This window comes from Macrosteles quadrilineatus, unplaced genomic scaffold, assembly GCF_028750875.1.
Source record: "Macrosteles quadrilineatus isolate MER2022 unplaced genomic scaffold, UCM_ALF_1.0 Scaffold_4__1_contigs__length_99947679, whole genome shotgun sequence".
NCBI lineage: Eukaryota > Metazoa > Arthropoda > Insecta > Hemiptera > Cicadellidae > Macrosteles > Macrosteles quadrilineatus.
In genome coordinates, this window is record NW_026542597.1 from 21,699,469 (window position 1) to 21,726,745 (window position 27,277).

A 27,277-nucleotide genomic window follows, 5' to 3' on the forward strand; every position below is an offset into this window, starting at 1 on the left:
ACCAGCCCCTTGCGTTTGCACAAAACGGCAGAGGTAGGGCGGACCCTTAAGCCATGCGAACGAGCTCATCTTGAAAATGAACGAGCATGTGACATAAAACCACAATAGGACAGGACGACGTCTGTCGGGCCAGCTAGTAAAAGATACAACGGTTCATATCAATTAAAGGTTGGTATGTAGAAGAGAGAAAAGAATTTATTTATAAAAATAAATACCTCTGCCTTAAACAATAAGGTTGCCAATGACACAGAAAAATAGTACACATAAAATATGTAAGGATTATACAGCTATAAGACTGATTAATTTTGATGTTTGCCATATAGATGATTTCTCATTATGGTCAATGAACCTCTTAATGTTTCATGAATAATAATTTTCAAAAAGGATCTGTCCAAATCATATTGTTTCCAAAAGTTCACAAAAAATTTTGATAATGTTCCTCTAGAACCAATAAACAATCCAATCACCTCAATTTTTGAAATTTTCAAATTTTGCTTGAAATATAGAAACACTTGAAACTGTAGAAACAGCATCTCGGTCTATCGCTAAACCGAACTAAATTCTTTTATTCAAAAACTTTAAGAATTTAAACATTGAAATATTAGAAATCTACAGTACATATTTGATCCTGATAAGCTTATCCAAGTGACACAGAAATTGGGCTTTAAGTTATTTCAAAACGTGAATAACCAGTAAACAGACAGCAAGTTATTTTACTTCACAAAAACAGGTGCTGAAAGCATATTTTTTAAATGTCCTGTAAAACAACTCTTAGACTTTACCATCAAATTTCGCTGACCGAGACTGACGTATGTCCGCGCAGGCAGCTCTTCTCAGTTTAACGCTCCCCCGCAATTTATGGGTGTATTGTTTTGACAGCACATTACCTTTCTCGAATTACCGATAAGTTATGGACCGCCTGTAATGGCCGTCATAACTCACCGCGCTAATTATGCACTGTTTGATTATCCGGACAAACACAAAACCGAACATGCGAGTCAACTAGGGATGTACAATTCGAGAAGTAATTTGCTAAATTATTTATGACTTAGTGGCTTTAAATACGGTCTAATAGGGTTCGAGAGGTTTCAGTAAAAGAATTGCTTGCTAGATGTGCACTGAAGTAATCGGTAAGTGAACTAAATGGAAGAAAAGATAAGAGGAGCTAGTGATAATTCATTCGCCTAACACCAGAGTTCATTTTTAAGGGTCTTATCCCACCCCAAAGAAATCTGTTATCCATCAAAGCAAAGATGAGTTTTCAATCCTCATAAGCAAAGTATATCTCCATGTAGTACCATGGATTAGATGAGTAACCATTTTATCGATGATTTCAAAACAAGGATTATCTTATCCCTGACAACGTTGCGCGGGCCCATAGATTGTCATCAGGTGGGAATATAATGTCAGAATTTGTTAGGATGCTTAATGGCTTGACACGGGGCGGTTGAGGACGGTAATGTGTTTCTTAGTACTTTGGGACATCAATTTAGGTATTTTGACACAATAATGAATCACAAGGTATATTACTAATTTAAAAGAGGTTTTTTGCGCATTCGCTCAGAAGCTACAAGCCAATTTTTCCTTTAAGTTAGGTTTGGTTAGGTTAGGTGCCGAGGTGTCTCTTCCTCCCTATCTTTGCCCCCTCCCCTCGCTTCTATCAACCACTCTCGTTCTTACAGCCATATTATCTCAAAGGTCATAAAAACACAGGTTAGAAGGAGACAACAAGTCAATATAACAGCATTTATTGTCACGTCGTCTGCAACTCCACCTCGGGGGTGGTAGTGTCCAGGGCTGTGTCCGATGGGGCGGACACCCTTGCCCAGAGGGGCGGCAGAGAGGCGAAGGTGAGGTACCCGGTGTGCCCAGGCAAGGAGGCTGGTAGCACCATACACGGTAATGTCTGAACTTTGGCTGTGGAGTCACTCTGAGAAAATAAATATGTTCTATGTAGATGCAGCAAAGAATATAATTTTTTCTACTTTTTGGACAGTGGAATTTGTTAATACAGCACACTTGATGTGAAGAGGTTTAAAACCCATGACAATTGTGAACATAGGTATTGAACACCTAAATCTCATACTGAAACCATTGAGTTAGCAACATGAATTTTGATAGCAAGGACGCTAGAAGTTGAGAAGAAGTCAAACAAAAATTCGGAGTGAAGTCAGGAGGAAAGAAGTTTAAAGTGAGAAGTAAAGATGTTTGAAGTAAAGTAGCCTATATATTTAAAGGATTAAAAAGATTCAACTACGAGAAAGTCAAATTAGAAACACAATTTATAGGCTAGATTGAGTAGAAAAATGTAAATCCAGTGGAACCTTAATAACAAGACCCTCGATCAAGTGGCTCTTGATTACAAGTGTCATTTTCAAATAGCCTCAATTTTATATTACACTTAATTAAATGTTATTGCAAAACTCGATAAAAATTCATCCTTTAATAATCCCCATGAGTGACTGGTTATCGAGGTTCTACTGTATAGAGAACGAATTATAAACATTGATTGAGAGGCATTATAACAACGCCTTCAGTATAAGCGGGGCAAGTTTCCATACAAAACGAGAACGGTTCTGCCTATTGTAGGCACTTAGTATGGTTTAATCTTATTATTAAAATAATAAAATGCAAGCAATTATAGTTTTCGTAATAGTTAAGGTATAATTGCAATGGTTCAATTAATGAATTGAACCATGAATGAATTTTTAAATTCAATAGCTGGGATTCAGCAAGTAATACTGTATGTGACATCGACATGACCCACACAATTCGTGCAATGCAAAATAATGTTCATATAGAATAAATATAATCGTATATGTAAAACTAGATATCAAAGCTGGAAAGTTAAAAAGATGTTGCATTATAAATGATGATAAATGATATTTTATCTTTTTGACACTTTATTTTAGAGAGACACCCACTATCTTGCAAGAATGTATTTTTAGACGGCACTCAGTAATCCACCAGTAACGTTAATGAGGCACAGCCGAAATCCCAAACGTTAGCAAAGAAGATAGTAGTGACAAATCAATGGATGACAATCCAAATAAAAGCTTTGTTACACTCTATGATTAATTTACGGAATATAAGGTACGCAGCACGTTGAGTACAGTCAAATTCAGGTGTCTAAAGACTCGTATCTTTCAAACACAGACTGGGGTGACCAAAGGGACTGGAGTGTAGGAGTTTTGCCAACGGGTATCAGGTAGAAAGGGTCCCCATCCATGAATTCCACATACTGCGGAGTTTTGCCAACGGTTGTGGGTTGCGCGAGAGAGGTAGGGGGAGAGAGAGAGATTACACGTGACCGTGAGGGTGGCTTCCGCTAGGGGTGGACAAATCAGGCAGGATGCTGACTGTGTTCAAAGTAATGGAGTTATGCACCTCTGACTGTGAAAGGAAATGTATTGAATTTTTAACCTAACCTAACCTAACCTTACCTAACCTAACCTAACCTAACCTAACCTAACCTAACCTAACCTAACCTAACCTAACCTAACCTAACCTAACCTAACGCACTGCGACAAGCGCATAACTGCCAAGCGTAGACAACCCTGACAATCGCTCTCCCTCCCTCCGTCACACTCTTTCTCCCACCACCACCGTTGGCAAATCTCCGCACCAAGAGGTGGCCGAAGGCATCCCCCCATCTACCTGACACCCGTTGGCAAAACTCCGGTTCCCAAGGGACTGACTAGATCCACTTCGAGGTGCGGTCCCACACTAAAAAATCACGTGATTCCACTTCACTTCTACAGGAAGGATCGAATATCCGAAGATCAGATGATAGCTATTCTACTGTAACAATACAAAATATTATGTTTTATGTTGGCATTACATTGTCAGTCCTCTCCAACGGGAAAGATCTGTTCTGGACGCTGTACTCCCGCCGAAGACACTCCATGGTGAGGATATCCGTGAAGCCAGCTGTCTGCAGCCTCTGGCAGGTCTTCTGTACCTGCTCTATACAGGGCGAGAATGAGCAGAACCTCCCACCTGTAACACAAGTAGAAAATATATTGAATAAATATCAGTAATGCACACACTAAACAGTAAAAATAAAATTGTTATACAATTATTTTTCATTCCCAAAAAACACATATGGAGGAGGAGTATTCTAATTCCAAAATCTAAATTGCATAACAGTCAGGACTTCAACCAGTGTTCTTTTCCTATTTTTCTTATTCCTATTTTTCTTGTGCCAAACACATTTTTAACTCCTGAAACTCTACCATGGAGAGAAATTCTTCCAGCAACCAGTATTACATGAGACTAAATCAAAATATCAGCCAACGACAGATCTACTCGTAGCTTTTATTCAAATGTCATTCAAATACTAGGAACTATGCAATGGAAATAACCTCTACTAATATTGCAACTGACCATATCCAAATGCCACTAAAAAAAATTATTGATATCACTCAAACCAAACTCTTGGATCCAAACCATGGAGAGAATCTACCAACATCAAGCATTTCGACTGAAAGATCCAAACGTCACTCGACGAAAATTCTTGATGTCACTCAAACCATACTTCCCGAAGCTAAACCATGGAGAGAACCTCAACCCACATTTTGACTGAAAGATCCAAACGTCACTCGACGAAAATTCTTGATGTCACTCAAACCATACCTCCTGAAGCTAAACCATGGAGAGAACCTAAACCAACATTTCGACTGAAAGATCCAAACGTCACTCAACAAAAATGCTTGATGTTACTCAAACCATACCTCCCGAAGCTAAACCATGGAAAGAGCCTAAACCAACATTTGACTGAAAAGTCACTCAACGAAAGTTCTTGATGTCACTCATGCCCAAACCATAAGTCCCGAAGCTAAACCATGAAGAGAGCCTAAACCAACATTTGACTGAAAGATTCAAACGTAACTCAACGAAAGTTCTTGATGTCACTCATGCCCAAACCATAACTCCCGGAGCTACACCATGGAAAGAACTTAAACCAACACATCGACTGACAAGAACATAGGGTCACTCAACGAAAATGCTTTATGTCACTCAGTCCATAACTCCTTCAGCTAAACCACGAAGAGAACCTTCACCAATACAACCGATAAGATCCAAACGTAACTAAAATTCTTCTCACTCAAATCCTTCTACAGAGACACCTCCTATTCGCCACTGACAATCACAGCGTCAGATCAAGATGTCACTCTCGCACCTAGGATGAGTCAGCGGAATGTGAAAGCAAAGCAAACCAGGAGTAATGAGAACCCGGAGCAGTTCCCATGATCCTCTGCCCGATAGTGTTGTTGCTGTATCCACAACGTGGCCCACAATGATAATGTTCAGGCACAATTTGAATAATACCCGACCAGCCGGGGGTGATTAGTTGGCTACTGTGCGGAGATCCATATACTTACCTGTACATTCCACGGTAAACGCTGGGGTTCCGGAACCAACTTTTATTTAAATGTATCATTATGGGCTTGGTTTACCGGGGTTTGATTTAAGATCTAAATTAGGTGTTGACCGTTGTGGATGGTTGGGTACGGTTTGGTTTCTATTTTGTTAGATGTTTGTAGGTGATTTTAACACGATATTCCTTACCGAGAACGTCTTCTCGTAGATTAAATGTAACAAGAAGTACAAATATAATTTCACACTACACGCACTATGGTATTTGAAAACTACTCTCGAAACATTCAATTTTTAACAATTAGTTTACCAGTGAAAAAAATGTACATATTTTCCCTCGGCTCCAGCTGATTATTCTTTAGAGAAAGGATAAGAAATAACTCTTCAGCCATCGAAAATATCCAGGTTTTGCTGCAGTGTGAGCAAAATATTTAAAAGATTTAGTCCGCCGTTTAATTTAAATCTTTGTTGCCTCTGCACATACAAGGTTAACCCGATTTAAAATTATAGACCTCTAGGCGGTATGTATTAATATGTTTATGTAATTTAATAGTAAAAAATGAAGTCGAAATCCATTACGTGTTCACAATTTTTGAATTGACAAAGAATTGTTTAAGAACTACTAAGCTACTATGAAGAGTTAAACCAGAATGATAATTTAATTTATTTTAGCTTTCATCAATGGCTAGTCTTTTCCGTCCATCCACGTATTATTAAACAGTTACGATCAGAAGAAAATTCCTGCGATTGATTTAAAATTGAGTCACCACCTAAGAAAGAGTAGCCTACAATGTTAGAATTTGAAGTCGAATGTTAAATTTTCGTAAACATTTTTGAGTTTATTCGAATCGAGCTGTTCGTACTGATAAATGTTATATGTGTCCAAACACTATGCCAAAAAATATACCAAGAAAGGTGTCAAACGATTAAACGATTCAGTAAAAGTTTTTTAAGATGTTGGCGGCCTCTTTTAACCTTGCATTTGCCTGTCCACATAAGACTACAGATCTGTGCGTGGAACATGAAACCACGAATACAAAGCACATACATGCACGAATACATACACACACATACATGCACATGAAGCACGAATACATGGCATAGCAAAGCCATGAGTGAGCCGGTACAGTACGAAGGTGAACTGTACTGATAAAATATAAATCGTAATATTTCAAACGAACCCGTCAACCCTGAGACTCAAATTCCGATTCATCGACCATCGTGAGTAACCAAAACCTCTACAAACTCCAAACCTTTATAGGTTACCACAGTTTCCTTTACCCATCCCGTGCACGATGCAACATTTACTGGTAACAATGGTATTGCTCTCGTTTACAATGGTAACCAAGTAATCTACCGTCAGGAACGACCGACGTTGGGAAACGAGGACGAATAACGAGCAAACGAGGAGTGAGAAGTCGTGGAGGTATCGGAAAGGGCATCTCAGGGGGGAGGGGGCATTTCCAAAACAGACCTGTAACAGCTGTATATGGAGATGATATCGGGTAATTGTATATCTGGAGCAGTCTTTAGCAAGCCTCACAAAGGGAATTAAATCCCGTTAGTGATTGAGTAATTACTTAGTGCCGTGGGAAAATGTATGAAGAAATTCGAAACTTGAGTATTTTCGTATATACATTGTGTTTAGGATTGAAACATAATTTACGTAGTGGTCTCTTGAGTTAAAATAAAGAGAAAATCTCTATATATAAAATCCAATGTAGGTTTGTTTGTTTGTTTGTCCTTTATGGACTCCGAAACCTCTGGACAGATTGTAATGAAACTTTTAGGCATTATTAAGCATTATTCAAGGATGGTTTGTGTGAAGTTTGGTGCAGATCCGTCAAAAGGGCTCCGCCCCAGTGGCTCTGGAGTTTCCCATGTTAACCTTATGAGTACTCACATAAATGGAATTAAAGAATCTTAACAGCTGGTTTAACCATAGACTAACAAGAGTATGTTTTATCTATGGTTTAACTAAACAATTTGATTCTGTGATGTTCAATTGCATTAAAAATTTTATAGATTTACCAACAGGGTGCAGCACTATTATTATTTTTATGACAACAGCTAATTTGCAACCAAAAGGTGAGTGAGCGTAGTGAACGAACTTCAACCTGGAGGCGAGTTAGCGTAGCGAATGAGCTAACCTAAAGGCAAGTGAGCGCAGCGAACGAGCTCCAACATAAAGGTGAGTGAGCGTAGCGAACGAACTTCAACAATGACGTGATTGAGCCATGTGAACGAGCTCATCTTGAAAATGAACGAGCATTTGACATAAAACCACATTAGGACAGGACGACGTCTGTCGGGCCAGCTAGTCAAGAATAAAAAATAAAAAATTAAAAAATTCGCTTCGTTAATTAGATATACACTATTTGGTATTTTTTACCATTTTTATCTTTCAATTGTTTCAACCGATTTTTATGGAACATTGTATGTATGGTAAAATAGACCGATCTTAGAAAACAAGTTACTTTGATACTATCTAAAATTTCAAAATGGCGGTCACCGTTTAAAAGTTGCACGATTAGTATTATTTTAAACTAGGCCTGGTTTTTGAGATCTTTAACAATCAATCAAAACACTGATTAAATAGTTTGAGATTACATAGTTTACACATGAATGAAATTTACATGTAAACTTCTAAAGAGGAAAAGACGTCTGATAAAATCCAGAAGTAATTTGCACTACTTAACTTTTAGTAAATATACTGAATTATTCCAAAAATTAGGTTCTTTTTAATCCCAACAGAATAGCTTGTAGGTATTCTTCGAAGCTTTTCAAGTATTGTTAAGTTTTCAAAAGAGCTTTGCAAGGATTTACTACTTGAGTTCTTTTGTTAAAAAAAATCTCAGAGGTATCCAAAAAGACTAATTATATCAACTTCATGATTGACATACTTATCAATAAACTCACAGTTCAACCTCAAAATGTATTTGCAGACTTTTAGTTTAACAAATTTTCGTCTCAAAACATTGTAAACAGCCCAGACCAGACAGTCGTAACGACCGATTGTAAACCAATAACTTGTCTGTCTGACATTAACGAAGACTACAACTTCAACTGTAAAAACTGTCAAAAATGATTTACAGACACAGTTTATTAGAGAACAGCAGCAAACTGGACATGTTACAAGAAAACAAACATTAAAACTGGAAGGGCTACATAAATTAACAGAAACGAGAGGTCGTCCAGTGGTCGAAACTCAACCAAAAATATGTAATGTACTCACTTATCTATTTTTTAGCGAATTTCCCTATAGGGAAGTAGCTATTACCGTAGGTCTCATGGTAAGACCTAAGCCCGGGACCGATTTACTTTTTCATTTTGATGTCCCCAGAGGCCAAAAACACCATTCGTTCAAATTTTTATATATCTATATATAGATATATATATATATATATATATATATATATATATATATATATATATATATATATATATATATGTGTGTGTCCATCCGCACGATAACTTGAGTAATTTTTGTCCGATTTTGATAAAATTTGGTTTGAAGGTGTAAGGCGGGATAAACTTGAATGAGTTCGCGAACCAGCATGATCGGACTATGGGAACGGGGGTTTATGGGGGGTTTTATGGGGTAAAAATAGGTTTTTCCCATTTTTGCCCCTAAAAACACAAAATTTCACAATTTCTTTTTAAACCATTTTGTAGAGCTTAAAAAAACAAATAATTTAGTATATTGAAGCGTTATTATGCGCCTAATTGTTACGGAGAAAATTCAAAAAAATTGTAATTTTAAAATTCCCATGTTATTCTTATGGAGAATAAGTCGACTGTTGCAGTTTGCTTGTTTATGAACATATTTTGATCGATTTTGGAAAATACTTTTATTTCTTACTAAACTATTATCATTTTATAAAAAAATCTTTTTTACCCTAACTGTTGCAGCAAACCTAAGGTACTTGTTAAACTAATTCTATTTAAATAGGAAATAAATGTGCTATTTTTATGGAGGCATTTTAGTGTAAATCCAATCAGGTCAATGGAAATTCGCTTAGTCTGCAGGTTTGCTGCGGCGGGGGTATTTTCACCCCACACTGTAAATAAAACATGTGATTGGAGTTTCTTCCATTTGTTTTGATTTTCTGTTTATATTTCGTTGTTATTTCGTAACCAGCATAGCAACGCATAAGATCCATGTTAATTTTTTTCAAATTTTTAAACTCATTTTTGTGTTTATCATTGAGCCTATTTAAATTTATAAAGTGATTCTGCACACCTACAGGAAAATAGCTTTCCAACAGTATGCGTAGATTTTCCCTACGATGCACACGAGCTGAGAAAAAAGGTTTTAAAGAAACATGCTTGCCTATTAATATATAGAAGATAGATACGTAAAATTGCATGCTCGGTCAATATTACAAAATTATTATCTTCTAAGTGTTTGTGACTTTTTTCGTTTGCGAGACCGTTATTGTTGAGTAATAGTATCAGTCGGTTTTGGAGGTACTCGCATAGAACTACAAGTTTATAGGTAATAGTTCTATGGGTTCTGGTTAGTGGCCGGCTGTTGTGATAAATTAAATGCATCTTCGCCTTTGATTTTTTTTAGCAAGTAGCCTTCAACCTATTACAAAATCTGATGCCTTTTTTGATGCGTGTTTTAGATTAGGGTTTAGAGCGCTGATAGACAATACTTCTCTTTTATTTTAAAGTAGATCACACGATTTCCGTGTACAGTGAGGTTTTAAAACCAGAGAACGATCGTTATTTGTGTAACTTGTGGGCTAAGTGGCACTTTTCTGCACACGAGAGAAATGTTTACGCACGAGCCGTAGGAGAGTGTAAACAGTTTCTCGAGTGTAGCAAAGACAGATTGCACTCGGGTTACACTTTATATTTTTCCTACAGTTACTATAAATCATATAAATAATTAGTCTTTCAAACACTGTACAACACGTTTTTGAGTTAGGTTAAATCCAAACATTGAACGAAATGGGAAACGCTACACCAGCTGATCGTAGTCGTAATATCTTCAAGCGTTGTCAGCTTATTTTCAAGCGTCCACAGATTACGTGCATAATAAAAGCACGCTGTTTGGTGTTGTTTGGTTAGAATTCTGGTGTGCTCCAAAGTAAAAACTGTGAGCCAAAGTAAGGTTTTCTGTACCGTACTATAATCTGTGCAAGGAAACCCACTTTGTCGGGTGTCTGTAGGAAAACTATATTTTCATAGATAGTATGATTCAAACCCGTTTTTGTCTCAATGCTGTGAAATAGTTATTTGTGTAACTAGTGGTGAAAGTGGCACTTTGCTGCACACGAGAGCAATGTTTACGCACGAGCCGTAGGAGAGTGTAAACAGTTTCTCGAGTGTAGCAAAGACAGATTGCACTCGGGTTACACTTTATATTTTTCCTACAGTTACTATAAATCATATAAATAATTAGTCTTTCAAACACTGTACAACACGTTTTTGAGTTAGGTTAAATCCAAACATTGAACGAAATGGGAAACGCTACACCAGCTGATTGATCGTAGTCGTAATATCTTCAAGCGTTGTCAGCTTATTTTCAAGCGTCCACAGATTACGTGCACAATAAAAGCACGCTGTTTGGTGTTGTTTGGTTAGAATTCTGGTGTGCTCCAAAGTAAAAACTGTGCGCCAAAGTAAGGTTTTCTGTACCGTACTATAATCTGTGCAAGGAAACCCACTTTGTCGGGTGTCTGTAGGAAAACTATATTTTCATAGATAGTATGATTCAAAACCGTTTTTGTCTCAATGCTGTGAAATAGTTATTTGTGTAACTAGTGGTGAAAGTGGCACTTTGCTGCACACGAGAGCAATGTTTACGCACGAGCCGCAGGCGAGTGCGGAATGATCTCGAGTGCAGCAAAGGCCTTTTTCACTCGTGTTACGCATTATATTTTTCCTACAGTCACTATAAAGCATATAAATAATTAGTCTTTCAAACACTTTACAACACGTTTTTAGGTTCAGCTGGCAACACAAATGGTGCCCTAGAGAAAGTAGTACCCGCGGTCCGTATCACTCCGCTATTTTTCCTCGGCAAGAAATGTGCTCCGCGTTTTGAGAATATAGTTCCGTATGTTTTTGTAATTTCAAGTGGTTTCCGCGCCTAAAAAAATGCTTTAAAGGTATTTTCTTGTTTATTAAGATTGTAGGAATGTTTTAAAAACGTTTAAAAGAAAAGTGCAGTAAGTTCAGAAATACCGAAACTATAAACACGAATTGACAGGTTAAATCGTAGTTATAATAGTCAATCAGCTGCTCATAGTATTATTATCTTTAAGTGTTGCCAACCTATTTCCAAGCGTACACGGATTACGTGCATAATAGAACCACGCTGTTTTGTGTTGTTTCGTTGGATTCCTGATGTGCGGCAAAGTATAAATATGCAGCAATTAGCAGCTTTCTGTACTATAAACAGTACAAGGAAGCCAACTTTGTCGGGTGACTGTAGGAAAACGTTTTTTAATGCATGCATTGCGGTAATCCAGTAGTCCGTTTAGCCTTATGACCCAAAATGATCAATTATTTGTAGTTACACATTTTGTTTAGTTTACGTTTGTTTTAATTGGTAAAAAAAACTAGGAACATAACAAAACAACGTCCTCTGCATAAATCGAGGAGGAACTAAACTTAAAACTGTCTAGAGCTGATACAAAAGCATAATATGTCTATAAAGAAGTATTTTATTTACGGCAGTGATAAAATAAACTGCAGTTTGCTATCACCGTTTCTGTTACCGTACTGGCCCGAACCTATACTAATAGCTGTAACAGCTGGTTTCACAGTTCCGGTTAAATATTGATAAAATCATGTTTACTTTCGGGCCAGTGACATAATTCGCATATGTTACGATCCACGCCGTTTCTGTTCTTATTTTCCATTTTTGTCGAAACTTTTTCCGATTTCACAACTACCAATTGTAAAAATCCTTGGAATAACACGAAACTGTCCAACACACTACCGACACTTCCCCAACTAATGTGCAAAGCCGTCTGTTACGAATCGTTTATCATTTCGCCGACTACCGAAATCGGAAATTCTCCCGTATCCCCCTTAATTATCCAAACGAGATGCACGAGATGACGCAACGCTGCAGAGGTTCCCACCGTACCTAGCCCCGCGGACTCTGGTAATCGGCGACGCCTAAACGTTCGGATTCTTCTTAAATTTCATTCTAAACATAGAAATTAAGAGTCGATCTGATAAGGGCTACCGGATAATGGTCAGTCTGTGGTAGATCGTATCTTGGGCAATTAGCGGGTTAGTGCGGTTCGCAGCGGCAACATTTGTGTTTACATTGTGTTTGTATTTCGTGAGTTGAATTTTAGTTGTGTATTTTATTACTTTCTGTCCCTCTGCAAAGGATGGAGAATGTATTGTTTTCGTCAAAATTTTCGAGTTTGAGTTTTGCGTGGATTTCCGTTTTGGGTCCCCCTGAACCCAAAAAGTGGTTTTTGAAGTGATATCTGTGTGTAGGTGTACAAAGCTACAGACCACACCTGTGGTCAGATTTTGATGACATTTTGTAAATGGGTACTGGGTACTAATTTATGGTATCTCCGGTCTTTCTTTCATTATTTTTATTTGGATTTTTAATTGTCATTATCTTTTAACAACCCATTAAATAACGACTAAAAGCAAATTTTCACAAAAACAGCTTGAAAATTGTTTATTAAAATTAACTGTTATAGGTCTAGTCCTTTTTATCCTCAACAAAATAGTAAAACCCCCATTACTGTAAAAGTTACCGTTCAAAAGTCATTGTAACTTCTGTGATTTTCCCATAAAACGCATAGAATAACGGAAAATCGGTTTTCAAAAACCACCGATTTTGATTAAACTTTAGTATAAAATGGTCCTTATAATTCCAAACTTAATGGTAAACCCCCCCCCATGTTGTAAAAATGACGGTTAAAAAAATATTGGTTAAAATAACTTTTGTGATTTTCCCTATAAAATATCATAGTTACCCCCACCGTATGCCCGTGATAAAGGTTGTTGACTAGCTAATGGGTGAAGGTATGTGTCAGATTGCTGGTACCGTTTATTTGTATGGTATGTTTACGCATTTGTATTTATTTATAGTAGTTTATAGCCTAAGAGTTTTCTGCCAGAAAACAATCATTTGTATACTCATTTTTGGATGATTCCTGTAAACCTGTCTAAGCTCAAAAATAGGAAAATAAACCGGGTGGATATTGCAGCTGATTCACAGTGGAACTGTTAACATGTGACACAAATGGAACCAGAGAATTCTTTAAATTACAAAAAAGCTGCTTCTCATGCAGATGGATTCTATTGCAAAAGACAAGAATATCAGAAGGGAGGTAGCTTAATACTTAATACTTTAATACTTTTAATACTTTTCGATGAAATGGCGACCATACAAAGTAGGTATTTTAAGCCAGGTATGAATGGAGATGAGTGTAGGATGAGTGGCGCGATCTTGTAGTCTTGTTAGTGACTAAGGCTGACATGTTCCTTAGACACAGCTGTTAATTAATGGCCCATACAGCTAATGGCAACTAAGGGACCTACAGTTTATAGTGGAATCCGAACCACATTTTTTTCCTTGTAATTTACGAATTGGTCTAATTATCAGGATAGAACTGCGGATAGTCGTAGTACTCACTCGTGCGGACGTTAATCCACACCAGAGAGTATACCGTCCACAGTGCATGCCTATAAATATCCACAATTCGTGACCTCCTAGTAGCTGGATTACAGGACGACGCCACCCGTCCCAGTCACACATCAAGTTCAGCCCTTTGGAGGAGGAAAAACTGCAGGACGTGGGAGGTTACGTCAGTATTCCCCCCTAGGAAAAGAGATAATTTCCAACAGAGGTCTTATTCAAAGGGAGCCCAAGGTAAAAGACAACTCCTTGAGGCCTAGATTAGGTTGTGCAGGAGTCAATTTGTATAAATTTATTTACAAAACAAAAAAATGGGACATTGTAGCAACTTGTGACAGGTGTGGATAAATTGAACGGAAGTTTAAGGGTAATACCTTTTTATCAAAGTTTATGAAAAATCAAGTGTAAAAATCACAAAGGCAAAAGTACCACACTGGTTGAAGCTACAAATCTAGGAGATTACCTATCCGTAGTTTTAAACAGAATGACTCTCGAACTGAGGAAGGAGAAGATTATGTGACTAAACCAGGACAATTATCTGGTTCTTCATCTGTTGAAGTAAGTATAAGTAGTCGATACCGGAACAAATGCTGTGGGTAAACATAAGCAGAAAGATGATCTAGATTCTAGACTATGCCAAAATCAACATGAAAACTCTTGAAGCCTTCTACGTCATTGAGTGTAATGCCCTTTAACTATTTAATCGTAAGTATTAAAAATGATCATGCAATGTGATTCGTCGTTAGCTCACTAGAAGCTCCGCCAACAGGGCTGTTGTTCATAATTAGCCCTGGTTGAAATCACAATCTTTCCTAGCTCAGTATAAGATAAAAAAAATAGATTAAATTTTACTGAACCATTTGCATACTTGTTGAATTCTCTGACTGAAACATCTCTTACATTCCTCTCACATAAATCCACCTACAAATGATGATTGATGTGAATATGATATTATCACCAATAATATTTAGATAAATATGGTATAGTAATATTTAGATAAACTAGTGTACCTGTTGCTCGAATTCGAGCAATTTATAAGTATTACAGGCGTTATTTTAAAACGAATAACAGTCATAATTTATGATGACTTTATAAAGGTTTCTTATTCGACTAAAAGATTATGGATTTACATAACAGATTGATATACTGTATTCAATATTTCTTGTGAATATCAGATTATTTTTCAAAAGCTGGTCTTGTTTTCTAGTGTTTTCTACAAATATAGCCTTACTCATAGCCGCATCAGGTTGCCCATAATAACGATTATAAATAAAAAATAAAAAAAAACATTATTTTTATTTCTTCTCCTTGGTGGTGTTCTATGACTTTCCTATGTTTCCATAGTTTGCAAATCGGCTGTTTTAATGATTACTAAGAAATGCAGCACAGTGTTAATTTAGTTTTCTTTTTAGTATATCAAATTATCCAGGTTCTCTCGCTTTTTTCCATTGTAATATTAAAGCCAACCCAAATTCAAATAGTAGCCTAAATATATTTCATTTTAACCAAGTCAGTAAATGTTTGTAACAAACTGTTAAATTAGTAAACTTATTGACTGTTTACAATTAACATATGTTCTTCTTCTCACTTTTAATTTCTGACAACAGCTGGAGTTTCATATCAAAGATCGTTTCCCATGTTAATCTTATGGAGAAATACAAAACTTTAAAGGGCTCCAGGGCCTCACTCTCTAATTATTTCCATAAAAAGAAAGTTTCCTGCACAACTTCACGTTACGTTCTTTCCAATGATACCAAAAACATGTCTATCGGTTCAGTAGTTTCGGAGGAGTAATTGTCACAAATAACCTGCTTGCGTATTAAATAAGTACTAGTGTCCCTGTTGTTCGAATTCGAGCAATTGCTAAGTATTACAGGCGTTATTTTAAAACGAATAACAGTAATAATTTCCGATGACTCCTTAGTGGTGTTCTATGACTTCATATGTTTCCATAGTTTGCAAATCGGCTCTTTAAAAAATTACTAAGAAATGCAGCACAGTGTTAATTAAGTTTTCTTTCTAGTATATCAATTAATCCCCAGACTCTTTTGCTTTTTTCCATTGTAATATTTACGCCAACCCAAATTCAAATCTATATCTATAAAAGAGGAACTATGTATGTGTGTGTGTATGTATATACGTTATGGACTCCGAAACCGCTCAACAGATTGTAATGAAACTTTCAGGCATTATTAAGCATCTTTCAAGGATGGTTCGAGTGAAGTTTGGTGCAGATCTATCAAAAGGGCTCTGCCCCAGAGGGTTTTAAGTGGGCCAATGTCAGACTTTTTGATCTACAATGTTTACAAATAAATATAATTTAAAAGCAGATGTTTACTTTTACCAACTGTTTTGTAGGTTTGAATAATTACAACATTCTGTATTAGCATTAGTCATGATTTGAAATAGTGCCACAGTGTTTCTACAGAGTGCAGCACAGAAAACTATTTTACTTTTGAATAAGTCCAAATATATTAAACCCCAATCGCAGCACACCTGTACACTTTACAACGTTTAAATTCTCCAATGTTAAATATTAAAACATAAAAACCTTTATCAAAGTATTATAAACAATAAAAGGGATGACTTTTTAAAATTTATGACAACAGCTAATTTGCAATCAAAAGGTGAGTGAGCGTAGCGAACGAACATCAACCTGGAGGCGAGTTAGAGTAGCGAACGAGCTAACCTGAAAACAAGTGAGCGCAGCGAACGAGCTCCAACCTAAAGGTGAGTGAGCGTAGCGAACGAACTTCAACCGGGACGTGATTGAGCCATGCGAATACTTATGAAGTTAAACGGGGCAAAGCCCGTGGGTACAGCTAGTAGTAAATATTTCATTTCAACCATGTCAGTAAAATGTTTGTAGCTAACTACTGTTAAATTAGCAAATTTATTGACTGTTTACAATTAACATATGTTCTTCTTCTCACTTTTAATTTCTGACAACAGCTGGAGTTTCATAACAATGTTTTTTCCATGTTAATCTTAAGGAGAAATACAAATCTTTAAAGGGCCCCAGGGCTTCACTCTCTAATTATTTCCCTTAAAAGAAAGTTTCCTGCACAACTTCACGTTGCGCTCTTTCCAATGACACCAAAAACATTTCAATCGTTTCAGTAGTTTCAGGGGAGTAATTGTCACAAAAAACCTGCTTGCGTATTAAATAAGTATAGATAGATTTGGATATATATTTAGATAATTTGGATATATATACAATTTAGATATGGTGAGTCGGTGGCTCAGTTGGTAGTGACATGGACTTCGGGCCCAAGACAGCAATGGTCACCCTGAGGTCACAGGTATTGCCCTGAGGTCAGGACAATACAATTTTGTCTTCACAGAATGTAATTTGTGCCAAAGTGTCTGACAAAGTCTAGGACAACAAATTCCAGGAAAATATTGAAACCTTGATCAAGGAAGACTTGAATGCAAAAATGGGGTAAAGTACGGCCAGGCATAAATATCCAGGCAAAAGCAAGCAGCAGATGTACCCCAGTACTGGAGTAGTGAGGGTGAGGGAGACAAACTGGTCAATTAATCAAGGTAGGTTTGACGATGAATTATTTTGTGTCTATTTACTTCACCAATGGTTTGAACTGAGATAAGGAATACATCAAAGTTCCCTGCAATTGTCAGGTAAGCACCTGGTATCAAGCTGGACAGTTTGACTGTTTGGTGATCAGATAAATGGACTTGGGAAGAGAAGATAGTTCAGCACTTCCTGCCCAGAGGTGTCAGCTTCATCCTATTGTCTGATCTTCTATGAATACCCCTACTATTAATTGAATCCAGGCTTTGTTCAATTTACAGTTAAAGGACAAACATAATAACTTAGGAATGTTAATTTTCCAGGCCCTGAAGTGTCGAAATAACAACGTCGAGGGTAGGTCTTCAAGAACACACATCTTCTTAATATTAAAATTCTAGCCGACATCTTCGGAATTCTCATCTATACATTCAAGATAAAATCAAAATTAATCTCAAAACTTCTGAGATCTCACACTACAACACCTCAATAGTGTGTAGAGATCTCAGAAATTTTCTGTTTATGGGGGACAGCGCCAACACATGGGAGTCGCTTCTTCATGAAACAATTCACCACACCAACACAGGAAGACTTCAATGCATTCTTTACTTCGCTTCAGGGACAAAGTAAAATGTGGAACAAGCTAAGAAGAAAGAAAGATAAAGAAAATCTCACTACTCCGAAATACTGTGTTTCTCCTACCTGGCCTACAAAATTGCAATGTTAACTCAATGACGTTTCTGAAGCTACGTGTTGACGTAATTTTTATTTGAGTAAATTTTACCGATTAAATATTAAATATTGTTAAAAAACAATAAAAGTAAATGTCCAATTTTCACTAACACAAGATTAAGTTAATATGCTACATTTTATTTTGAAATGCTTAAACAAATATAGTTATTTCATCACTAGGACCTAAAGTGACTCTTTATGACCCGAGGTCAGGTTTTACTATTGAGGCGAAGCCGAGGTCAGAAAATGAGCGAGGGTTAAAAAGTCACATTTTGCCGGTGTGGTGAACTATATTTTCTTTCTTCTTTATATTGAATCTTGAATTAATTAACAAACAAAGCTAGAAAACGAAATAATGTTTATGTTAAGATAACCTCTCAACACGACTACCAGCTAGCATGTTAACCCTCATGAAATCCCATTCCTATCCCAGTCCCAATAAGGGAGGTTTGCAAGCTTGTTCAAATAAAAATTGGTTTACAAATTTACGTCATCCTATTAAATAGGTAATTTTTTTTTTTTTTTTTTTTTTTTTAGGGAGAGGAGGGAAAATGCTTTTACGCACACAGGTAGCCAGCCTGTAGTGTGAGACTCCTGAAAATTGTCAGACTACTCACTAAAAAACCCCCTCTACTCTGTTGGACACAGACCTGGAATTGTTTGTCACATTACTTCAAGTCAGGCCAACATGTGACCTAAGCCCTCAGGGCTCGCACCGTTTCTGGCATTTCGATTCTTAATGACCTACAACCGCATCCCGGTCAAGGTCGATCTTCTTGGCGCGGAGAATACCCTGGATATAATGTGACACACAGGTCCAATTGTCCTCACCCTCCGTCATAATCGGTGTGACCGTGTCCACCGACAGCAGTCCTATTAATTGTTGAGCCTCCAGGCGGGGCCTTTCCCAGCGCTGGCAGTGGAAAAATGTATGTTCCACGTCATCGAGAATGCCTGGGCAGTATATGCAGTCGGGTGACACGGCTTTGCCCATCCTGAACAGGTACGACCGGAAAAAGCCGTGTCCCGTCAGAAATTGGGTGAGGTAGAAGTCCACCTCTCCGTACCGCCGATCAACCCAAGGTTGGACTTGCTGTATCAGTCGCCTGGTCCAGAGTCCCCGTGTCTCCTGTTCCCAGCCCTCCTGCCACAGCTGGTAGGTGCGGGTGCGTTCCTCTGTTCGTGCCTCGTCCTCCCCACGGCGCCGGTAAATTGCCTTTCTCTCCGCCGCCAAAAGTTTGACGGGGATGACTCCAGCAATCACCAGGACGGCGGGCTCGGACACTGTTCGGTAGGCAGATGCTACCCTCAGTGCTGCTTGACGCTGCACTCGGGCGAGCCGCATCCTGTATGCCTCCTTATTTAGTGCGTCTGCCCACACCTCCGCACCGTACAAGAGTACGGACTGGACCGAAGACATTAACAGCCTTCTACGACTGGACCGAGGCCCTCCGACATTGGCCATCAACCGGCTAAGAGAAGAAACCACCCTAGCGGCCTTGTCCGCTGTACGGAAGATCTGATCCCGCCAGCTAAGCTTGCTGTCTACCATGACCCCAAGATACTTGGCAGAACGAACAGTTTGAACCTCGACGGCTCCCACCCTCAACGGCGATGGTGTCAATCCGTTTTTTTGTCTGAAAAATTAAATAGGTAATAGCGAGCGCTAGGTTTATAGCTTACTGAGAATCGTATTATTAAGCCTACTGTACCGGTAACGTTGTAGGATGAGTAAGTGAAATAACGCAATCCTTTTTGTCCCATTATTTCATTTTGAGCGCTTGGTAATAGTTTACTGAAAATCATATTATTCTTGTATAGCATTAGCATCGTAGGAGGAGCAAGTCCTAGTTAAATTCAATTTCAAAAATTGTTCACCAAATACATTTTAATTTGTTTTACCTCTTATTCTCACTCCTTTGTTCTTCCACTGACTAGCTATTTAAGTTTTAGCTGATTTCCCTATAGGGTATTAGCTATTATCGTAGGTCACATGGTAAGACCTGGGCCCGGGACCGATACTAAGCTATTGATATTCTACAAAAAAAAACTACTTTATTACCCTCCCTGTATATTATTTACCTAAATAGATTTAATTGAAAACCCAATCGGGCGAATAGAAATTTACTTAGTCTGCAGATTTGCTGCGGCTGGGGTTTTGTTAAAACAAAATCTAAGGCAACTTTTCCGACAAGCAAAGCAAGGCAAATCTTTACCTTACCTGAACTCTTTATAGCGTCGATACTGTGGTCAATGACTAGCCAAGGATGTGGGAGGTCCAGAAACACAGCGTCCGCCTTGCCTCTCACCTCGTCTCCGAAGCCATCCTTGCACACGTCACGATGAGCACACGTCACAACCTTGTCTATCCGATGAATGGAAAACTCCTCACGAGCCACGGCCACTCGCTGCTCGTGGAAGTCAAAGGTGTAGACATGCCCTGAAGGCCTCACACTGCGAGCCAGCGCATGGGTTAGGGATCCGCTTCCAGTTCCTGCAAAGAGGTAAAAGGTACACAAACTATTTGTAATGAATTTCACATTTTTATACAAATTGCTCCGGACAGTCACTAGATGTCTGTGGTATTATCACTTAACTTAGATGAAATACATTGGTGATTGGCAGGATTTGAACCAAAAGATTTTGGGGACCGAAGTCCTATACTCTACCACTAGACCAGATCACTCCCCCAGTAACTTATTATCAACCAGCATTATCTGGCTTAAAAAAGTATATAACTGAACTTTAACACTAAAATTGATGTTCTCGGTAGCTAAGTTAGCTTCTACACAATATTTTACCGTAGTACGGCTGGTACCTAGGCCTAGTTTAGAAGAATCTTAACAAAAATTTACCTGATTCAACCACTACGCTCCCAGGTTGAAGTTCAAGCTGCATTATTATCATGCTGATGTCTGGGGTGTAGATTATCTGAGTTCTATGAGGTAAAGTGAGAGTCCAAAGTTCAGGTGTAGGATGTAACACATAAGCCCACCCTTTTGAAAGATTCACTTTTGATCCAAACTTTTTCCCGATCAAATCCTTAACTTTCAACGCGCCATAAGTAGTTTGAAACACATTATCAACAGTTTTTCCAAGTTTATCTACGACCGTTTGCACCACTTTCACAGGGTACATTGAATTTGGATTCAGGTATAAAATCGCCAAATCGTCTTCTTCAATTATTTCTTTGTATCCGTCAAAACTCATTGTAGAAAGCTATAACAGAAAATGGAATTACTAGAGCTACCTATTAGAGAAAGTTTAGTTTACCTTTACCTATGTAAAACTTAGTTTTATCACAGTACAGTAGGCCTAGTGATAAAATTGGTATATTTAAAGTCATGACTTTGCAATTAAAAGTTACACTTATACAGGTGTCTTTTATTACATTAAAGAGGTTCAAATACATTTCAATCCTTATTAAGTTATTTCATATATTGAAATATAGACCTAGCCTAAGAAGTAAGCTATAGACAAATCTGTATAAGCTATAGACAAATCTGTATGCATTCTTGTTGTATAAGTTAAAGCAATGCAATGCATCAGAAGAACGGAGCAAACTAAGTTTATACTAAAATAACACTCTTAAACTTTCTATTTCTTTAGCTGGTTGACAGTAAGCAACCCATTATATGATATATTTTTAGGGAAAAAAAATTTTAATGAAGCCTAAGTAAAAATTTAGCCGGTCGTATTTTTTACAAGAGGATTACTTAGGCCTACTCAAACGCTTTGAGGGAAAGAAGTACAAACCAATGTGGATATGTCAGGAATCAAACCTACCCCTCCTGTGCCTCAACTTTTAAACGTTAAGTTAAAAAAAGATAAATAATATCCCTGCAACAGCAAGAAAACCTGCAGACTAAACCAAATTCCCCTTCCTTGGTTTGATCTTCACTATGATATTTTCTATAACATGATGGATTTACAACCAAACCTAATTTAAATAGCATTACGTTGGTAATTACTTAAACTTGTGTGAACCTGGCAATAACTTGGCAATAAGTAGTGCGCGCGCCACAAAAAATCTATTGCTGGCCGTTTTGCGGCAAAATACGTCCGCGATGCATATTACCGATGATGCCAACAGATAGAGGACACTTTAACGGACACGACAGTATCAACATTATGTACCTGGGGAGTAGTATAAGGGGGGTAAAATCGGCAAAAAGTAGTGCGCGCGCTACAAAAAATCTATTGCTGGCCGTATTGCGGCAAAATACGTCCGCGATGCATATTACCGATGATGCCAACAGATAGAGGACACTTTAACGGACACGACAGTATCAACATTATGTACCTGGGGAGTAGTATAAGGGGGGTAAAATCGGCAAAAAGTAGTGTGCGCGCTACAAAAAATCTATTGCTGGCCGTATTGCGGCAAAATACGTCCGCGATGCATATTACCGATGATGCCAACAGATAGAGGACACTTTAACGGACACGACAGTATCAACATTATGTACCTGGGGAGTAGTATAAGGGGGGTAAAATCAGCAAAAAGTAGTGCGCGCGCTACAAAAAATCTATTGCTGGCCGTATTGCGGCAAAATACGTCCGCGATGCATATTACCGATGATGCCAACAGATAGAGGACACTTTAACGGACACGACAGTATCAACATTATATACCTGGGGAGTAGTATAAGGGGGGTAAAATCGGCAAAAAGTAGTGCGCGCGCTACAAAAAATCTATTGCTGGCCGTATTGCGGCAAAATACGTCCGCGATGCATATTACCGATGATGCCAACAGATAGACGACACTTTAACGGACACGACAGTATCAACATTATGTACCTGGGGAGTAGTATAAGGGGGGTAAAATCGGCAAAAAGTAGTGCGCGCGCTACAAAAAATCTATTGCTGGCCGTATTGCGGCAAAATACGTCCGCGATGCATATTACCGATGATGCCAACAGATAGAGGACACTTTAACGGACACGACAGTATCAACATTATGTACCTGGGGAGTAGTATAAGGGGGGTAAAATCGGCAAAAAGTAGTGCGCGTGGTACAAAAATATATTGCTGGCCGTATTGCGGCAAAATACGTCCGCGATGCATATTACCGATTATGCCAACAGATAGAGGAAACTTTAACGGACACGACAGTATCAACATTATATACCTGGGGAGTAGTATAAGGGGGGTAAAATCGGCAAAAAGTAGTGCGCGCGCTACAAAAAATCTATTGCTGGCCGTATTGCGGCAAAATATGTCCGCGATGCATATTACTGATGATGCCAACAGATAGAGGACACTTTAACGGACACGACAGTATCAACATTATATACCTGGGGAGTAGTATAAGGGGGGTAAAATCGGCAAAAAGTAGTGCGCGCGCTACAAAAAATCTATTGCTGGCCGTATTGCGGCAAAATACGTCCGCGATGCATATTACCGATTATGCCAACAGATAGAGGAAACTTTAACGGACACGACAGTATCAACATTATGTATATGGGGAGTAGTATAAGGGGGGTAAAATCGGCAAAAAGTAGTGCGCGCGCTACAAAAAATCTATTGCTGGCTTTTGCCGTAATACGGCCAGCAATAGATTTTTGGTGGTGCGCGCACTACTTATTGCTCATTTTACCCCCCTTAACCTACTCCCCAGGCACATAATATTGATACTGTCGTGTCCGTTAGAGTGTCCTCTATCTGTTGGCATCATCGGTAATATGCATCGCGGACGTATTTTGCCGCAATACGGCCAGCAATAGATTTTTTGTAGCGCGCGCGCTACTTTTTGCCGATTTTACCCCCCTTATACTACTCCCCAGATACATAATGTTGATACTGTCGTGTCCGTTAAAGTGTCCTCTATCTGTTGGCATCATCGGTAATATGCATCGCGGACGTATTTTGCCGCAATACGGCCAGCAATAGATTTTTTGTAGCGCGCGCACTACTTTTTGCCGATTTTACCCCCCTTATACTACTCCCCAGGTACATAATGTTGATACTGTCGTGTCCGTTAAAGTGTCCTCTATCTGTTGGCATAATCGGTAATATGCATCGCGGACGTATTTTGCCGTAATACGGCCAGCAATAGATTTTTGGTGGTGCGCGCACTACTTATTGCTCATTTTACCCCCCTTAACCTACTCCCCAGGTACATAATGTTGATACTGTCGTGTCCGTTAGAGTGTCCTCTATCTGTTGGCATAATCGGTAATATGCATCGCGGACGTATTTTGCCGCAATACGGCCAGCAATAGATTTTTTGTAGCGCGCGCACTACTTTTTGCCGATTTTACCCCCCTTAACCTACTCCCCAGGTACATAATGTTGATACTGTCGTGTCCGTTAGAGTGTCCTCTATCTGTTGGCATAATCGGTAATATGCATCGCGGACGTATTTTGCCGCAATACGGCCAGCAATAGATTTTTGTAGCGCGCGCACTACTTTTTGCCGATTTTACCCCCCTTATACTACTTCCCAGGTACATAATAATGATACTGCCGTGTCCGTTAAAGTGTCCTCTATCTGTTGGCATAATCGGTAATATGCATCGCGGACGTATTTTGCCGTAATACGGCCAGCAATAGATTTTTGGTGGTGCGCGCACTACTTATTGCTCATTTTACCCCCCTTAACCTACTCCCCAGGTACATAATGTTGATACTGTCGTGTCCGTTAAAGTGTCCTCTATCTGTTGGCATCATCGGTAATACGCATCGCGGACGTATTTTGCCGCAAAGCGGCCAGCAATAGATTTTTTGTAGCGCGCGCACTACTTTTTGCCGATTTTACCCCCCTTATACTACTCCCCAGGTACATAATATTGATACTGTCGTGTCCGTTAAAGTGTCCTCTATCTGTTGGCATAATCGGTAATATGCATCGCGGACGTATTTTGCCGTAATACGGCCAGCAATAGATTTTTTGTAGCGCGCGCACTACTTTTTGCCGATTTTACCCCCCTTATACTACTCCCCAGGTACATAATATTGATACTGTCGTGTCCGTTAAAGTGTCCTCTATCTGTTGGCATAATCGGTAATATGCATCGCGGACGTATTTTGCCGCAAAGCGGCCAGCAATAGATTTTTTCGGGCGCGCGCACTACTTATGGCTGGAGTTATTGCCAGGTTCACACCAATATTACTTAAGTTTGCTGCTACAAGGAAGTGTGTTTTTAGTGGTATTTTAATAGCTTGTGTAGTATAAACAAAATCAGCCTAACTTAATTTGATCAGTAATATTAAGATATGTTTATTTCCTTTATTGTAAAGTGACGTTTCCAATACGCATTTTGGTATGAATTTTGGAAAAAATGACGAATGACTTCCTTTGTGAAATTTGCTAACAGGCAAATAAGCTATAAAACTATTGTATGCACCTATACCTAGTACTGAAAGAGCTCTGTCTTGAAGGTTATGTTTACAGACACAAGTATGTAAACAATTGATAAGAAAAGGCAGATAAATCTATGTAAACTTAGTTTTTATGATTGGTAAAAGTTATTCGTGATATTTCTAGAAAAAAATAGTAAGTAATTAAACCACACAATAAAAGATAACAATAAAAACAATAAGCATAACCTACAATTTAATTTGAGTTACTTTTACTACAGACAGAGACAGAACTCAACTCGGGAACTCCATTCATTGAAGTCTGACTTTTTTTCTTTAAATGACACAATTGTGGTGGCCTTGATTAAAAGTCATGAGGCCCCAATGTTCACTTTTTGTGGTTAACTTATCCGTCTTCTTTTTATGTTTATTTGATATTTATCAGGAATGATATTGACACATTACATTTTTTTTATTTACAGACATAAGGTCTGAATTTGAATTAATCAACTGTACTGTCAACTTCAACCACTACAACTCTCCTCTCAAGTCTCTCACTCACTCTACAGTCTACAATCACTACTAAGGCCCCGTCCTAGCTAAGCGGCGAAAATTCAATCGGCGTTGTTTGAGGGCGGGTGAATCAACCTGTGGACCTGTGGCAAAAATTTCAAACGCACTGCAAGACATGATAGTGTCAAAAATCCTAGCTGACCATCACACTGTACACTGTCACTGTACATCACACGCCAGCAAAGAAAGAAGCAGACGAATTTGATCACGCAAGTCGCGAAAAAAACAATGACGTCATCATCTTCATCCCAAGAGGCTCCCTTCAGCCGCTTTCGATTTCCGGATAGATTTTACGGTACAATTTTCGTACAACAATCCACTACTGTGACGTAGGCTATGTTGCGCTGCAGCATGGCATGTTTTTCTATTGGGACCTTGGTTTTACCATCCTTTTGGGAAAATGGTACAGAAAATGTTTTGAATTTATTTGTGGGATGGCCAATGATCCAGCATCATTTCTTGAAATATTTTACTTCAGTGGCGTTGTCTTCATAAAATGGCACTGTAACTTACACAAGATACCATAACCACGCCAATATTATTATTGATCTTGCACGAATTTGGTTCGTATTCCAGGCCCAGGACTTCTATGAGGGCCACTAAATAATGACGGTTTTGCAGCTCTGTCCTTTTCAAACCGGAGTGAACATTTGCATCTTCGCGAAAATTACAACAAACTTGACTTGAGTCAAACATTTAGGCCCTGAACACAATTTCCTCCATAATTTCTTTCCACAAGTCAACATTTTTACTTAGGGCTACAATATTTAGTTGAAATAAACAAACTCAGCGAAAAGCTAAGTAAAACCATGTAAAACTACTTTATCATGTGGTCGATACAAGCAAGTTCTCTCATATGTTAAGAAGCTGCACACACATGAGGTGTACTAAATATTTTGTGGATTCCTTCTACCTGTTACCTAGGTCCTTTTCACCGTAGTCATTGAGACCAGGGGCCCATTTCATAATAAACTACAAGTTACAAGTTACAACTTGTAACTTGTAATTTCCATTAGATTTGCATTGGGCGATCAGCTGATTTACTAATAATATTAGTTTGTACTTTATTATGAAATGGGCCCCAGGAATCTTCATTCTTCTTTCGTTTGTGTGTGTATTGAGGAGTATG

The 27,277-nt window shown here is 38.4% G+C and overlaps 1 protein-coding gene across 2 annotated transcripts; it reads right to left on the reverse strand.

The window, feature by feature from the left end:
- Positions 1-1,732: 1,732 nt before the first annotated feature.
- Positions 1,733-25,851, reverse strand: LOC128992335 (tRNA (adenine(58)-N(1))-methyltransferase catalytic subunit TRMT61A). Of its 2 annotated transcripts, none has more exons than XM_054415873.1 (5): positions 25,829-25,851; positions 21,128-21,491; positions 20,494-20,766; positions 3,842-3,999; positions 1,733-1,930 (listed from the first exon to the last, which is right to left on the reverse strand). In XM_054415873.1, exons 2-5 carry the CDS (start codon positions 21,480-21,482, stop codon positions 1,754-1,756), a joined length of 963 nt encoding a protein of 320 aa, XP_054271848.1. In that variant the 5' UTR covers positions 21,483-21,491; positions 25,829-25,851; the 3' UTR covers positions 1,733-1,753. The 2 variants fall into 2 exon arrangements, with proteins under 2 accessions (XP_054271848.1, XP_054271847.1); XM_054415872.1 differs by lacking the exon at positions 25,829-25,851 and adding an exon at positions 25,629-25,749.
- Positions 25,852-27,277: the final 1,426 nt, after the last annotated feature.